Source organism: Alexandromys fortis, unplaced genomic scaffold (genome assembly GCF_014885135.2).
Source record: "Alexandromys fortis isolate MF-2015 unplaced genomic scaffold, M_Fortis_MF-2015_v1.1 scaffold_94, whole genome shotgun sequence".
NCBI lineage: Eukaryota > Metazoa > Chordata > Mammalia > Rodentia > Cricetidae > Alexandromys > Alexandromys fortis.
This window is the reverse complement of record NW_026067979.1, coordinates 5,173,465-5,191,384: the sequence shown is the minus strand read 5'-3', so window position 1 is coordinate 5,191,384 and position 17,920 is coordinate 5,173,465. Positions and strand designations below refer to the sequence as shown.

The window sequence follows — 17,920 nt, the reverse complement described above, 5'->3', positions numbered from 1 at the left end:
TCTACCAGTCCTTCCACTCTGAATTCTCTGTGTGTGGACCACGAGTGACAAGCTCAAGTAAGAAAAAAACCAACAGGATAGAATCAGAGAAACCAAAGCAAAGCTCATTTGCATCTGGAGCTCATGAAAGATCTGAATTACCATCAGCTGCAAACTGCTGCTCTCCCGGCTGTAGCTCTTGACGAAAGTCATTCTCCTCATCCGAATCATCTGGGTGATGGTGATTGTTGTCATGGATGTTGGCATTATTATTCTGAGCATTATTATCATTGTCATTGTTGGAATTCTGGTTGCTAACAAGTGCTGAGGAAACCCCAATTCCAGTGCCTGCACTCAGACCAACTCGAGCACAGCCCTAGGCAAAAACAAACCATGTGCTTATTAATTTGGGTTGGAATACTTTATTAACAGCTCTTCGTTTCATCCTTACATAAGGATGAGTATTTAAAAGTACAACTTAAGAAATGCTTTCAAATATGTAGAAAAGATCTCATTCAAAGCTACCACACTTCAAGCAGGACAAAGCATCACTACCTGATTTGCAGTGATCAGTGCACACTGGGAAAGATGTGTGACAGCACGTGACTGAGAAGCAGCTTGGCTGGGAACCAACAGCAGATTCTATGTTTCCCCACTATCATCAACTGTTTCAGCAGTGAGGAAAAACCACAGCAGCACAGATTACCATCAACACTGTTCTACTGGTGAGGCAGTTTAAAAATAACATTTTGTACAACGGGACATTGGATTGTTCAAGATATAACTTATTAGGAGATGGCAGCAAAGTAAAACATTTCCAAAATGAATTCCTATCCTTAGACTTGAGCTTCTGCGGACTAATTCCTAAGTGCTCTGGGAAAGCACTGTGTCCTAACGTCTTTACAAATTTACAAAATAGGCAGCAGCCTTTTCCTTCCCCTTCCCTGAAGACCCCTTAACACACACTGAAAACTAAGAGACCATCAAATGCTATAAATGCCACACCTTCACTGAAGATAGAATTTAAAAACACAACTCTAACAGCAGAAAGGCATATATGACAGGTTGTTTTGCTTTCTTCCCTGTATCCATACTGAAACACAACAAAACAAAAAAAACCCCAACAACTTCTCTCAACTGAGATTCACCTTGGGTGGCTCACGAAACATCTGGTCCAGGGAAATAAACTCCAGGCTGGGCAATAATTCAATAAACTGACCGAAAGAATCCAGCTTCAAAGCATGGCACCGCACAAGGTTGATATCAACCAGCCGTGTCCATCTAGAGTGGTCTGTTGAAAACAATACAAGTGTTTACTCGGCACTGTCCCCAGGCAACTCATGAATTTTTGCTACAGATCACAAAAGTCTTTCCAATCCTCTCCTTTTGAGTATTTTTTCCCTTATTTCAGTCTTTAAGACTTGATGACTACCTATTATGACGCTCCAGGAAACACTGACATGAAGCTAAGGTGGCCCTGATTGAAATGTCACTCTCTATCAGCCTATGTCCTTTCAGCAGCAGGACACTGGGGAAAGCAAGCATGGCACATTCACTTGGCTGAACAGATGCACCTACTCTGACAGAATGAGGAGAGCTACAGGCTTGCTGAGATGGACCGCTCTCCTGAACATACTTAGTATGCAAACTAAGGCACAGGACAGTGTAAACACAGGAAGAGCCTTCGAATAAAAATCACTTTAAATGCTATATAGGTATAGGATGTAATATGCACAAAATAATTTGTCCAGAAGAATATATAAGAAACTGTTGATGATGGTTACCTTGAGAAGAGGAGACTTTTCATTTTGTACCTTTCTGTACTGTCTGAAATTTATCAAGTGCATGTATTACTTTAATTTAAGTGTTAACAGGAGTTCTGAGAGGTGGGATTATAAGCCATTTTTTGTTTTCTTCTTTAAACTCTTCTGTATTTAAGAAAAACAAACCAAAAACCCAATAAATGTTATTTTTTAAAAATGATCTATACCTGCTATATCCTAAAATTCCTAAATTCCAGTAACATGTTGATTCATCTGGGCCACAGATAGGTAAGGTATGGATATTCTGGCAAGCAATCTCAGAAGAGGCTCGAGGGTTCTGAACAGTCCTGAAGGCAGCTCTGTAAGGAGGTGCAGATCCTTGGCAAAAGGTCAAGGGTTCAGTATGTTTTTGCGAGGGTGTTTAGTTAAAGTAGGTATCACAAAAACCTTATCCTCTAACTGGTAATCTACTTAAGTTTTGTGAATACAGACAGTTAAAGGCGTTTAAAATAAACGGCATTAAATTTTTTCATAGGAGAAAATGAGCTTGTGCCAAAAATATCAAGCACAAAAGTCACTTCTATATTTGAGATGGGATAGGCAGGACAGGTTAAAAGGAATAGGACTTCTGGTCAATCAAAGCTTTAATTTCAGGTTAGTGTTTAATAAGTCATGTAAGTAAGGTTTAGAAATATGCCCTACTTTTTCCTTTCAGATAATGTGCCCCTTTGAAGGTAAGTCAAAGGAAACAACAATATCCTAGGTTCTGGGCAGAGACTCTTAGTTTTAATCGCGTGTGCAAAGTGTAGGCAAAGATCAGGGTACTTAAGTCTATAACTGGGGCACTGCAAACTTCTAAGCTAAAAGCTTTAAAAATTGAAAAAGATACTGATCGTATTTCCAACTCACTGAATAATGGTCCTCAAAACTTGTATGAACAATCCACATCAAGGATATGTATATAAAATCTACATTAGGAATACAATCATATCACATAAAAAGACATATTTCACTACTAGAAAACACAGTGTTATTGTCAAGTTTACTGTACCTGAGATCCAATTGTATGGGTTGTGTAGATGAGGACAGTTATAGATTGCCAGATATTTGATACAGGAAAAAACTTCATTGACTGCCTTCATTCCTATATCAGTGATGATACCAGGATTTTCTACCACATCTGCCAAACCATACTTCACCAAATCTGCATTAGCCATTCTGCCTAGAAAGAAATCAATTTTAAAGTCTCAGTGCCATGGGGTGTTGCCAATTCTGTATCTTATCATTCCATGTGATTAACCTGTTCTGTTTCAGCCATCATCAGGCTGACTTCAGGTTTAAAGTCTGTTCTGAATATATGGTACCATTCTCATACCAACAGAATTTATGTTAAAAGTCAAAGGATAAATAATAGGAAACAAATAATATTAAACTGTTTAGAAAGAAGGAAAATACTAACTCAGAGATGTACTGGTTTGTACAACTATAATGCTTTATCTTTTAAAAAGGAAAACAAAACCGTAAAATGGAAGAACTCTCTCATGGTATAAGGAGTGAGTTTGTAAAGTATAGTGTGGCCATGGAAAACTAGATCAGAACCCATAATACAGGTGAATAGGTGTCTACCCTGAATTGATTCTAACTCAGACACATGTCACTGGCCAGGTCACAATGTGGAGTGGAGGTTGAGGGTGTTAAGTTATCCTAAATCATGCCACTGGCAACCATACTTCAACTCTTACATATCATCATTCTCTCCTCCGAATGGCGGGTCCTCACACTTCAGGACAGTTAACTTAAACATAATTGCTCTCTGAAGGATGTTAGTTAAGTTGTATCATCCTCCGTGTGTTAGATAGTACTAGCAATCTAAGAGAAACATACACAGATACACATACATAAACCTTATAGTCCTTTAAATTAATGCAACAACCCTACAAACAAACAAAAACTGAATTGCTCTTGGTGGAACTGTTTTTGAACAACAGAGCAAAGTACATTTTTTGCTTGGAATATGCGTTAACCAATCAATCTACCCCAAGTTCTGCCAATTTTATCTCCATAGTTTGTGCTTTCTATTACTGACCAATATTGGTAATTGCAGGCATTTCTTGCAGAAGTCATCTTGCCATCCTAAACTTAAACCTCTTTGCTACTCTTTGGACTTTAAGATTACTTATTCTCTTACAATGAGCAAAATCTTGAATTGACCCTATTTATTAGGTGCTGTCCACATAAACGCTCCACTGTAAAATGACAAATGCATGTCCTACAACCAGCCTTTAGGGCAACCCATTACTGCTCCTAAGTTTTTCTACTGGCCAAAAATTTTAAAATCCCAATGATGTCATCAAAAATTCATTTCCATTCTTTTTCTTTGTTTTAAGCTTACAGGGCAGCTAATGGTAAAAACTACTACTATTTACTAAATAAATACCTCAAGTGTTAGAAATTGCTATAAATGAATTTATCCTTTTCTTTGAGATAGTCTCACATTGCCTAGGATGGTGTCCATTTTGTTATGTAGCAAAGGATGACCTTGACCTTCTGATTCTCCTTCCTCTAGCCCAAACTTGGCTAGAAAAAAATTTATCATTTTTCCAATATCTCCTCAGAGCCAATCAAGAGAAAAATAGGGAAGTACTTAAGTATTGTATACAAACTCATGACTAACAACAGGCAACTCTCAATTCCATCTCTCTCTAGAGTTCTAAAACTTAAAGTCGATATTGCTGAGTTTTACATAAAGCTCTAAGATGAAAAATCCTTCTCCAAATATCCTTAGGTCACTGAATCCCAGCAACCTTTATTCCTAATATACAGCATCCACTTTTCAGAACATTCACCACCCAATCTGGCCCTGACAATCTTATTAAGTGCTAGAGGACAAAGGTGATGTTTCTATTCATCTGTTCTGCCAAACAAAAGAAAAGTGACTCCAATTTTACCAGCCCTTCACCTTCCTGCTTCAAGATGTGAACTACTAAGAAGGTAGACTGAGACAAAGAACACGAGTGAGCAGTGACTCTTATGTGCCAGTGTGCTCTCATGTGGAGGTCAGAGGGCAATCCCTGCTGTAGATCCTTGCCTTCCACATTACTTAAGATAGGATCTCTTGTTCACCCATGTAATGCCAGGTTCGCTGTCCTAAGATCATCCAGGGAATCTCCTGTCTCCACCTCCTACATTGTCAAAGGAAAGCTGGCATTAGAGATGGGATTCTTAGATGTGAGTTAGTACATTCAGCTTCATGTGGGCTCTGAAGATCTGAACTCAGGTCCTCATGCTTGTCTGGAAAGCACTGCACCCACTGAGGTAGTGCCCTAGTGTTTATCCCACTTAGGATAGTCTCTAATAGGGTGCATAGCTGATCCTGAAACAGAATCCCTGGCAATCTTTAGAGAAGCAGAGTCCATATATGAACAGGTTGAACAGTCTAGAAGGGAGTACATTATAAAAAAGCCAACACCAAGAACCTACTAAATATGAAAGAAACTGAAACAAACTGCTTTCAAAGTATGAACTAATGGTAGTCAAGTAGCATTTACATCCTACTGAGAATGTGTGGTGAGGGGGAGGAAACACACAGAAGAGTGACTGGTACAGACACAGAAACACCCGCCTATCCCTGGAAAGGGAGATTTTAGCCCAACCCTTGAGCAGAGCTAAAGGTGGACACTGTGAAGGTAGGGAAGTTGCTACATTATGGGCTTTTAGAAAGACCAGATTCTGACATGAGGACTTCTGAACACAGATGCTACAAAAAGAGAATAGCAGAGTCTCTTTTCATAACCAGAAGAACAAGACAAGGGAAGAGTTAATTTTCTATGAAACCATCTCAGCCTCCTAATGCTATGCTGATAAAACCTGAGAGTTTCCAAGCTACACAGATTATTCCAGTATTGTCTAAAAATGGGTGTTTTGATTTATTATTCTTTTAAAGAATCCTGCACTTATACAAACGAGAACCTCAATGATGAAGAAGAAAAAGAAATAAAAGCACATGCTGTGACATATCCTGAAATGAATGAGAAAGGTAATCTTTTTTTTTTTTTCCCACAGGATTGTCCTATGCTTGTCTCAGTCAATAGTATTTATAACTTTCTATGTTCTGTAATGCAAATTAGAGCCAAAGGAAACACAAAAACTATCTAGTATGACAGTGGATGTTCAAAAACTTTTATAAATTATCTGAGAAATAAATTAATTCTTGATAGAATGAAAACACATTGGTGAAAATTTTCTTCCCTATCTTACAAATGCCTCATGGGAAACAGTTTGAATAATGAATTTGACTGGCTTAAATTCAACCCCAAGGCACGAGTTCCTAATTGTAAATGCATACCCCAAACGTTATCAAGCCAGCAGCAATTACCATAAAATGAATACTAACCACTGTGTGCTACAGTATCTGCAAAGTTCAAAATCCCAGCAGGCTTATTATGGAAATGCAAAATATGAGCAAAGAATGGGGCCTCATCTGAGGAGACCATCAAAAGCTTCAAGAAATGTGACAGATCTAATTCAACAAATGCAACTGTGAGTGACATTCTGTGGAAAAATGAAGCAGAGTTGGAAAGAAACGTGGACAGTGAAGAGGAAACAACTGCAAACCTAGACACTGATCTTGGCATGGTGTTCATCACTACACTCCTAACAGCATGTTAACAGACGCCGTATGGCAGAGGAAGTCCATATGTCTGAGTCTAAATACAATAATTCTTCTCCGAGACATGCAAGCACTTAAGACATTAGGTCAGCTTACGCTCAGGAAAATAAAGGCACACAATATCCAGATTTCAGTCTATCAAGCATGTTTCCCTCAGCAAATCCATGGAATGAAACATCATGTCTTACTCTGCAACAAGAACTCATCTACGTATCCCAGGTGCAGTGTTTCAAACTGTGGAAACTCCAATTCTGCCATCTTTAGGGCAGAAAAGACACCATCTTTGGTTAAAGAAGGCTGGATGCGAACTTCATGTAACCTACAAACAGAAAAATTTGTTAAAACACTGAATTAGATTCTTCCTGATAACAGAGCTCAATAACAGTTTATACTTTTACTAAAGTTATCACAGGTATCAACAACTTTCCCCTTTCCATTAAAGACCAAACAGCAATAACAAAACCAAGAAATCAACCAAACAAACCCCCCACCCCCAGCTTGCTCAAGTGCAGCCTTGCATTAGCAGTGCCCTACAGCAACAATGACCCAGAGAGCAAGAATCCTACAGCCTGCTGGAGGACCTTTTCTTTCTTCCCCAAGAACTACATTAAGCATGATCAGGGCGAGAGTGTAGAGCTGGTGGATGGAAGAGCACTTGCTATGCAGGCCTGACAATGACAACCTCGGTTACCTGAGTTCAATTTGAAGAACCCACAATGGAAGGTGGGAATTGCCTACTCAACGTTTTGTCCTCTGACTTTCATATGCATGTTGTGGTGTGCACATGCATACACACATGTGGAGTAATAAAAACAAAAGTGTGATAGAGTATATCTGGTATCAGAGAAGAATATCTGACATTTTTCTTATGTTAGCATTAATGCTTCATTTTAATAAAGATATACTTCTGTGGTATGTAAAAATACTTAGTTAAATACCTTTGTTTTATTCATAATTAACATTCTACTGGTAAAAACTTTTAATAAGCTAATAGAAAAATTCAACATAAAGAAAAAAAAAGTAAGTAGAGGTAGACCTCTGAGAGGTGGGAAACAGCAACTGTAGTATAAATTGATATGAAGACACATTAAAAGATAAAAAGGTCCAACATTGGGGGCTGGAGAGATGGCTCAGAGGTTAAGAGCATTGCTTGCTCTTCCAAAGGTCCTGAGTTCAATTCCCGGCAACCACATGGTGGCTCACAACCATCTGTAATGAGGTCTGGTGCCCTCCTCTGGCCTGCAGACATACACACAGACAGGATATTGTATACATAATAAATAAATAAATAAATAAATAAATAAATAAATAAATAAATATTTTTTTTTAAAAAAAAAAAAGGTCCAACATTGCAAAAACCAAGTTAAGACATGTTTCTAAAGTTTATCAGCTAAAACAATTCAGGAAACGAAGTACAGATGGAAAATGCTTCCAGAGAGGGCCACCAACTTCCATTCATGCTACACTCATGTGCTGATTTCCCGTGCCGTGATACCATACACCCTTCTAGGGCTGACCTACCCAGAATGCAGCTCAAATGGCTCCAGTTCTTCATTTAAACAAAACATGAAGAAGACGAGTCACCTGCTACTTAATTTAGATTTTAAATCCAAATGAGACATGGTCATTATACACAAATATTTATAGTTTCATAAACCCCAAAGTTTTCTAAAACTTCTAATTCTCGAACAAAAAGCATAAGGTGAAGACAAAACATACCTACGGGCAGCAGTGATGATGAGGTAACCGAGGTCTACTTCCAGGGCATTCTTGCAAGCTCCTAAAACAATAGTGTGCAGATTTCTAAAACCTCCTGGGTAGAGACAAAGGGAATAAAAACAATCATTTCTCTGACCTTGGAACTTCTGGCAAAGGAAATAATTACTTGTCTAAAAGGAAATGCTTTGCTTTTGCAACCAAATTGCCAGGCGAATTATTCCTAGTAGTTATTTCCCCCAAACAGATTCTCACTCTGAAAACACACTTGGAGCATCGGAATACTTCAAGCCTTAAGACAAAGAAAATGCTAGAAACTCATGAGGGAAGCGCAGAAGGATTGATGTTTCCTGGCCAAATCCTGAACCTCCAGTGTATCATGAATAAGACAGTACTACTTCAATTCATTTTCATGTTTAAATTTTTCAAACTTTATTGTGTGTGTGTGTATATATATATATTGGTGCACATGCCCATGTGGTAGCCAGATGTTTATTTCCTTTTAAATCTTATATGTGTTAAGACAAATCTCTCACGGAAACTAGAACGTCCCATCTGGCTACATTGGCTGGCCACCCACCTGCCTGCCTCCACCACCAAGCACTGCGGGTGATGCATGATGCCTGTGTGCCGTAAGCCTGACTGTTGAGTCAGGTCCAGCTTGTCTGTATGCTAAGTACTTTACCCACAGAGACATTTCTCCTTTCCTTTATTTTTTTTTTTGAAAGGCATAACTACATACCAAAAGGGAAGAGCAGCAGACAAAAATCATAAATGTATAGATCAATGAATTCTGCTTGAACACAAATTACCAAGTATATACACTTTTGTGTCTGGCCTCTTTGACTGTCGTGTGATTTATACATTGCTGTTGGTGGCTCTCAGTCTGTTCCTTTGCATTGTGCAGAACAGTATGTGAATATGCCACATTTTAATTATCTATTCTATGGATTATTGAGGTTTGAGCGTCCTATTTGGGGGCCTATTAGCAACAATGCTCCTATAAACAATCTCCCATGTATTTCTGAATAAACATGCATTCTTTTCTGTTGGGTTTAAAGCTTATCTGAATGATCAATGTTAGCAGATAATGTCTACCAACATTTCCAAGGGCTTTTATCAACTTACATCCTCAGCATTGTCTTGCTGGTGTACAACCTGGCCAACACTACTGTTTTTCATATTGGTCAGGTCAGTGCTTGTGTGGCACACTATAACTTTAATTTGTACTTCCAAGTCCTGCCAAATTTTATCATTTCTTTTCATGTTTATCAGTCATATGGATAAAACTCCTACCTTTGTGAAGGCTTTTGTTATTAGTCCTTTCCCATTTTTCCAACTACGATGCCTGCTTTTTTTTCTTAATTTCAAGAATTCCTTACACATTTTTAATGCAAGCAAACTGTTAGAGATCTGCACTCAAGAGTTCTTCCTACTCTGCATACAGACTACCTTGTCACTCTTAATCATGCCCTTTGAGATCATCCCTGGCCACTCTCTTCAGGCCTTCTATCTAACAGATACTGTGATCTTCTTGATTCTTGACTTTTATCCTGTTCATTAAAATAAAATGAAAGTACTGATGGTGGTCTGGAGGGAGCCTATTCCCATCTACGATTTAATGCAATGCAGGGAACTCATCACTGACTTAATTAGGTGACAAAGAGTCTTCAACATGAGTTAGCAGTATTAGCCACATCTACATGTTATTGATGCTACTGGAGGATTTTCCATTTTATTTTTCATTTTACTTTCTTTTCCAACTTGCTTTATTAATAATTTATGTTAACTATGTTTCTAGTTTTAATTATTAATCATCTCGGTTAATTTTTTCTTTACCAATGAAATGATTAGCATCTTGCATCCCTGCATCTAAGGGATGTTATGAGTAAGTACTTTTTCTTTCAAGAGATGTCATGTGGCAGATGAATCTAATGTCAAGGTTATCGGGCATGACGAACATCTATACTCTATAATAGTAAATACCAGACACATCAGCAATACTAAAGCCTGAGCTCGTCTAGAGACCTAAGATGTCCAAGTCATAGGACCTCTTTTCCAAAGGGCAACAAAACTGGGTCAGCCGTTCTAAGAAAGAGCTCAAATATAACAAAAGGTATTACCTATTTACCAAGTAGCAAGTAACAAAACAGAAAACCAGCCTTATCACTCTTCTGTTTCTCCTAAGGTTTAACATGCATAAAAAGGCAAAGGTTATTAGCCTGTGCTCACGGATGTGAGTCATCCTCGAATACACCATAAAGAAAGCAAAGACAACCAACTACATAAGCATTGTTTTTTTAAAAATTAAGAGGATAAGAGCATCTAAACAAAGCTTAAAAAAAATAAAAGCTAATTTTAAAAACTGTTTTGTAACTAAGAGAATCCAATACCTGATCTCCAGCTGTCTTCAACCACATGCTGGATGAGACCTCCCAGGAAAGGGACTCGGACCATTTCCAAGTGTTCTAAGTTCCGGGCAGATGCCAGACCGGTTACCAAGGGCACATATTTCAAGGAATTTGTAGGTCCTAGAAAAAGTAAATAACAATAAATCTTAATTTCATAAATTATTTTTAAGATAAATTTTCCTATAAACCTCCTGTGTTGAAAAGATAGACTATTGGTGACTGTCAGTGTCCTGTGCTTTACTAGGTTAAAGGGCTAGTCTGCTAACCATACACTTATTCAGCACAAGAATCTTTCAAAAACCATGTTGAGATATTCAATGTTTTTAAAATACACTTAAGTTTCAATAATTTTAATTTCAAAATAATAAATGGGAAAAAAATCTCGAGGAAAATTTGTTTCTTCACTCAAATGAGTTGCTCTATCATTTCAGCATCTATGTCCAGCAGTGTGTTAGACACTCAGAAAGGCTTCCTCCAAAGGAGAAGCAGCATATAACTAATTCCAAAAGGCCAAATATATGAAGTACCAAAATAATACATACCATACTCAATAAAAAGGAAAAAAGAGAAAAGAGAGAGAGAGAGATGTCAGGAAAAACAGACCCTGAAGAACACGCATAAGCTGAAAAGACGCATGCATCTCAGGGTAAGAAAGAGTAACCGAAGGCAACCTCAGGGGAAGCCACACATCTGCGTGGGCAGTAAAGAGGTAGATGTGACCAGGAAGACCGTCAGAAAGGAGCCACGGGAAGGATAAACACCCTTGAACAATGCCATCAGCAGACTGGGTACTAAGGGCTCTGTTCAGTTGCATAACATCATAAAAGCAAAGCTTAAGGTGGAATAACTGTTCACAATGCTTAGGAAGTCAGAGGCTAAAAAGACGAAATCTATTGAATCAATGGACTGAAACCTGAGCTTATATAAAACACAACATAGTCTTTGTTTTTGCTAAGGTTGATTGTGTTTCTACTGTCCACAAAACAAAAGATATACATTCCCAAGATGTGTAAGTCACAAAACGTAGACAGTAATAACATACTTTCAGTCAGACGTAGAGTCTGCCAGAACATTTTTAGAAAAGCGGATGCTTAATTCAAGCATAACTGTATAGCATTACCTGCGCAGTTCCTCATGACAAAGGTTCTCAAGCTGATGCAAAGAAAATCTTTGAACGGCTGTGGCTTAGTGAGTCTCACCCACTTCATGTACAGGTGCCTTAGCATCGGAATGCAGGGGATTTCAGGAACATTGACCCCTGAGCACACACACAAAAGAACAAGAACATGACAAAAAACAATCAGCACTCTCTGTACAGCATGTTCAAGAATCCAGTTTTCAATTGATAACTGAATTATCTATGACTTAACTAAAGTCCATCAAATTTGGTTTATGTAAACAGGTAGTAAAGATGGAAACTGTATTATAAAGAATGGGAGACTTAAAATCTATTTCTGTATTTAAAACACACAACTAACAGCCATATCTTATAGGATGCAAAGTAAAAGTAAATTTCTGAAAGCACAGTTGTGATGATGGAGGTGAGTTACGTAAATACTGTATGGCTGCCAATGACCACTACGGCCCTATCAGTAAGAAAGACAAATCTCTCAGCTAAAGCTAGGATTTTGTATTATGGTTGGTGACAACACATTCAAAATACACCTTGAAGTCATTTCTACAATATATAAGAATCTTAAGCATTTGTAAATATGTAGAATAAGCTAGCACAGCCTTGAGAACAGAATCTGACAGCTATTTATTTCAATGCCTCAAAATGTTGAGGACATTTTATGCCTCTGATGACTCATATCCCCACAGAACTCAATCTGGAAAAGGGGAAGGGTATGTACTAGGGAGATGTCAGCAGATGTGGAAGAAGAAAGATTGCTAACTTGTAAATCCTAAATGGAAGGAGGCAGCTTCAGAAATGTGCTCTAACAATCCAAAAGCCTCTGAGAAAAATCTAAGGGTTGAGGGTGACGGCACTTAACAGACAGTAGCTTAAAAAAATAAGATAATGCCACTTTATTCTCTAGACTCCTAAGAAGAATAGCTAAAGAAAGCAAAGCCACAGAACTTAAAACTGGTTGGTTCTTCGGAAGATAAACTGAAGAATGCCCTACTATCACTTACATGGATTATTCCTTAACCCGTCTTCTCCAAACTGTAGTGTACTTCAGTTTTACTATGCAAACACACCATACGGCAACAAACAGGAAATAAAATGGGGATAAAACCAAAGGAAGAAAATGAGACCAAAAAGCAAAGAAATTACAAATTAAACTTAATGTCTACCATGAAGGTAGTACTGCTGGCTGCTATGAGGGTTAAAGGGCAAGGTCAGAAAGATCCAAAGACAGTTATCTGATGCTCAATCCTATTTTTTGCCAAATGTATCCTATAAACAAAGGATAATGTATATTTTCTTCACATTACCACCATATAGTCAGTACAAAGCTATGAGCCATAACTAACTCATTTCAGTGAAACTTAGCAAATACTTATATTTGCAATTAACTGGTGCAGGCACTACAGAAAATGTGAAGATATAAGAATCTTCTACCTTAAGGTTACGTTATAAATTTAAGATATTACAGAGTAGAACCTCTTTACAAACTAAAAATACAAATGTCCAAATCCTTGCTCAGACTTATTCTACAGTCTCACAGACAAGAGTATCTTTACTGTCCTTCCATAGTCATGCGCATGGACTTAAGTCATGTCCCATATTATCCTCAGGTAGTTCTATGACTATCTAACCTGTTTTAGAAACTTCTATATCCTTAGAATATCCCCGATATCTGGAGTAATTATTGGAATATAGCATATATTTAATATAAACATTAATAGAAAAATACAAAATAAACTTAAAAGTAAAACATAAATCTTAAAATATTAATAAAGTATAAAACTGAAAATATTTTGGCTGAGGATATGGCTCAGCCATAAGACAAGAGTACTTGCCTAGCATGCACAAAGACCTACCTGGATTTCATCTTTGTCTGACACCACATAAAACTGAGCATTTAGTGTATTCATAATCCAAGCTCTTGGGAAGTAAAGGCACAAGGATAAAAAAATTCAGAGCCATCCTTAGCTATTTAGTGAATTTGAGGCCACCCTGAGCTACATAACACTCTGCCTCAAAATAAATAAATAAGGAAATAAGTAAATAAATAAAGTGTCAGGCTGTATAATAAGGGTCCCTCAAAAGTGTCTTAGCAGACTAAGGCAAAGATGAAAAGCTAAACTTGATAAAATATCTGCCCTTTTTGAAATTACGGTGACGTAATTTTAAAGAGCATACACATGGACAAAGTACAATGTAATGATGGAAATAAAAGAATTTCTGGAAAAGACCACTCCATCACCATCTTTTTAGAGAAAAATGGTAAGAGGCAGAATGTTCATCTCATTGAAGAACATGGTAATTGTTTTACTTAAAGAAAAAAACTAACAATTACTGAGGGTCGTATGTTCTAGACTGAGGTTTAATAGGCACTAGCGATGTGTGCCTGATTAAATTTAAGTAAATTAATTGGGCACGGTGGTGTGCACCTGTAATGCCAATACTCAGGAGCTGGAAAAACAAAGATGGATAGACAACTCATGGTCAGTCTGAGCTACATAGAAGATCCTGACTCATCTCTTTGTTTAATAAAAAGGAATTTAAATAAATTTTAAAAGTGTAGTTCCTTAGTTTCAGTAGCTAGAATGAGTGCCACGCAGCACAGTAAAACACTGTCCATGGCTTACTGTTGGAAAGCACTTGTCTTGCAGTAAATGCACTTGCCATGCAAGCTTGGTGACCCAAATTCCACCCACGGAGCCCACTTAAAAGTGGAAAGGGAAGCTGGACAGTGGTGGCGGTGCATACCTTTAATCCCAACACTTGGGAGTCAGAGGCAGGATGGGTCTCTGTGAGTTTGAGGCCAGCCTGATCTACAAGAGCTAGTTCCAAGACAGGCTCTAAAATTAGAGAAACCCTGTCTCAAAAAAAAAAAAAGGAAAGAGAGAACTAACTATATACACTTTTCCTTTAATCTCCACGTATGCACCGTGGCACACACACATCATACATGTTAACACAGCAAATTAGATAAAATCCCTCCTCTCCAAAAGTTGTATAAGAGATCCCACATCTAAAATCAGAGTAAGGGCAGGATTCTAGTTCAATGGGAAAACACAAAAAGATAAAACTTTCACAACTGTCTTCAACATGGCAATAACTGCTTGAAAAGCAACCTAACATCTTCCCTTGAAAGAGATCTTTATCTAATGGAAAATCTGAGCTTTCAAACAAATCTCACAAGCACTTCTTTTTCTACAGCCAATCAATAACACAATCTTTAAAATGTCATAACTGTTTCAGTGACTACTCATTTACACGGTGTTATAAGGCATGACAAGTGAACCAGAAAGCAGGTACTCACCAACTAAATGCAAAGTTTGGATTTTGGCTCCTATGGGGATTTTCAGTTTATTTTCAGGAGGAATTGGAAATGCTCCATTACGATTACGAAATTTCCCCAAAATATGAACATGCGGCATATATGTCCAAATGGATTCTACCAACTCCAAATGAGATGTTTCTACACCCTAGAAAATAGCACCATGGCAAGCATAAGGAAGGCTTTTATTTCACATCCAAAGTGTCTCTTTTTGTACAAGATACTGAATATGCAATGCAACTTAAGACAAAGTCTATTAAGTGTGCAGTCTGCATGTGAGTGAACAGGTTCCACAGTCCTCTGAGCCACCGTTTCATCAACCAGCCAGTTAAAATGTTCCACCAGGTACACTTACCACCAAGTTTGGGCATGCTTGCAAAGCTTCTAGGACTCCTGGAATGCTGAAAGCCTCATGGCCCCTCACTCTTCGCCTCTCGAGGTATCTAGGGTGAAGGCCATACAGCTGTTCAACATCTGGCATCTTCTTCAAAAGAGTGAGGAAACTGGAATCTGTGAAGCCTGAGAAGGTCAGAGGCATTTAGAACAGGGACATCATTCGTCCATCAATGTTTACTTATAAGATCCAACAAACATTCAAAAGAAAAGGGTCCTTTGAAAGTTCTATACAGCTAATACTACAGCTAAGTAAACTTTACAACAGAAGATGATATGTATGCTAGTCTCTACACAAAAAATGAGGCACACGCACGACTTGCTCAAGTATTCACTGCATGTTTAGCATACTTTACAACTAAGGTTTTTCATCTGTGTCCTAACAACACATATTTAACCTAGATAACGTGGACTTCTGGATGGGAGGATGGTAAGGGACCACTCATCACATTACCACCCAGTCTCTTCACCTCCTCCATAGCTGCTATTCTAGAAAACCTCCAGAGTTCTGCAGAACACTAAAAGTAAAAATACGATACAATCCTCACCTTTAAGAAATCCAACGTTTCATCTAAATGCCATCCCAAACTGAGTTCATCCTATTCTAACCATTTCCTGGCAGCTGCTCTCTTCTATGTTTAACTGTTACTCCCCATTACTTCTGACAGTTCAAAAACAAAACAAAACAAACAAAACCCAAAAGACAGCAGGAACCTGGCTAGGAAAACAAGAACAACTGAATGTGGAGAGATGCTGAGATGGTAAGAAACTATGTATCTGGGAGGCCAAGTGTGCTCTGCAGCAGGAATGGACAAGATGCAAACTTTCACAGCAGGAGCTACTGGCAGGATACACGTGGGGACAGGCAGGACATACTCTCTATTACTGAGGCCCTGGGAGGTGTGTGAAAGCCAACAGTCTGCTAGCTGATAACAACATATTAACCTTCCAACTAAACCAAAGTACTGAAGTTATCTGTTATACTTGTACAGGGCTAGTCCAGAGTTGCTAACTACAGAATCACAAAGGTAAATAGTGAGCCAGGAATGGTGGTGCAGCCTATAACCCCAGCAACGGGAGGTAGAGGCAGGAAGGGCCAAAAATTCAACGTCAACCTCAGTCCACTTCCATAGTAAGTTTAAAACCAGCCTGGCCTACAAGCAAGTTGGTTTCAACAACAAAGTGAACAGTAAGTGACCATTATTCTCTTGTAGTGCTTACTGGCTGAACCATTAAAAATTAACTATTTTATATGTTTCTCATTTCTAACAACATAATAGATAAGGTAGATTAGCACCTCATATACAAATGAAAAAAATGAAGAACCAATCAGCAATGCTAGAATTCAAAACCTAATGTGAGCACCATGAATGTCGGCTTCTTTTTACACAGACTATAACCATCATAAATAGGGAAAGTTAATTGAGATAGGATGTGACTCCAAAGAGATCATGGGTATGAGTCATCAGGTACGTCTATCAAGATTTAGGGCTTTAGTTGGGAATGGTGGCACATGCTTTTAATCTCAATGCCTGGGGCAGATATAGCTGAATCTCTGAATTTAAGGTCAGTCGTCTGTATAGTGAGTTCCACAGCCAAGGCTACACAGTGAGACCTGGTCTTAAAAAACTGATTCAGGGCTTAAACTCCAGAGAACAGGCCAGTGGATCATTACACACATTTAATGTACTCTTCACCTAGGCTACAGTCTGTAAGCTTTCATTTTCTTAAATTCGCTGGAGAAATGAAAAGTTTTGGGCTTTCTGGTATTTATTGCAGTCTGAAAATTGGCCGTGCGCACAGAGTTTCTTCCCTAATTTGGTAAGTGCCACGGTGTTAATGCTAAGCTTGGCGCACACAGGAGCTATGCTATCTTCCAGAATCCTGCTTTCAGGCCCCGGTAAAGCACATCTAACACAGCATGACATCACTATTCTCATGCTGTCTTGACTGATTTCTTGCCCACTACAAACCGTAACTGTCTAGAATTAGACGAACACTTTCCCTTCATACTGCTTCCTAAGTAACTATGACAACTGTGTTTGTTTCCTTGAAGCTAAGTGCTAGCCTGGCATTGCAATGGTCTTTTCAAGACTGCATATGCTGCTAACTGCTGTGTATGAACGGCGAGAGTTCCGCGGGAATCCTGAAAGGACAGCACCACAGGCTGCACACTACAGCACTCTAGAGGTAGTCTGTCTGTCTGTTCAGGAGAGCGCAACAAGGCAGCTCTTCAGCCTTCCACCTCTGTGCTTCTGGTAAGGACTTTGCTCATGTTTTGCTGCTGTTAAGGAGTTTGCCTCAGCTTCAATCCATGTTCAAAGTCTTACATTCTGAATATTATTTTTTAAAAGCATGATTTTAAAAGACTCTAATTAAAAAGCAACAGCAGAGCACAGTAACTAACAAACTGCTGTTAAACAAAGGCAGTCCTTTTTATTGTTAGTTTAACAAGGATACAAACTAGGGTTTCTTTTGCTTCATACACACATAGCATGGGTTTCCCCACCATCTTTTGTTCCCCTTTCTCCTGCT

General features: G+C 38.4%; 1 protein-coding gene across 5 annotated transcripts in view; it reads right to left on the bottom strand.

The window, feature by feature from the left end:
- The window catches only part of Fbxo38 (F-box protein 38), a 45,778-nt gene that overhangs the window by 16,577 nt on the left and 11,281 nt on the right, over window positions 1–17,920 (bottom strand). For all 5 annotated transcript variants that reach the window (XM_050157923.1, XM_050157922.1, XM_050157924.1 and 2 more), the window contains exons 4-12: window positions 15,348–15,511; window positions 14,975–15,140; window positions 11,659–11,796; window positions 10,521–10,658; window positions 8,131–8,224; window positions 6,600–6,730; window positions 2,794–2,964; window positions 1,128–1,270; window positions 142–355 (exon numbers count right to left, since the gene is read on the bottom strand). In XM_050157923.1, coding sequence (XP_050013880.1) covers window positions 142–355; window positions 1,128–1,270; window positions 2,794–2,964; window positions 6,600–6,730; window positions 8,131–8,224; window positions 10,521–10,658; window positions 11,659–11,796; window positions 14,975–15,140; window positions 15,348–15,511 — 1,359 coding nt within the window. The remainder of the gene's footprint in view (window positions 1–141; window positions 356–1,127; window positions 1,271–2,793; window positions 2,965–6,599; window positions 6,731–8,130; window positions 8,225–10,520; window positions 10,659–11,658; window positions 11,797–14,974; window positions 15,141–15,347; window positions 15,512–17,920) is intronic.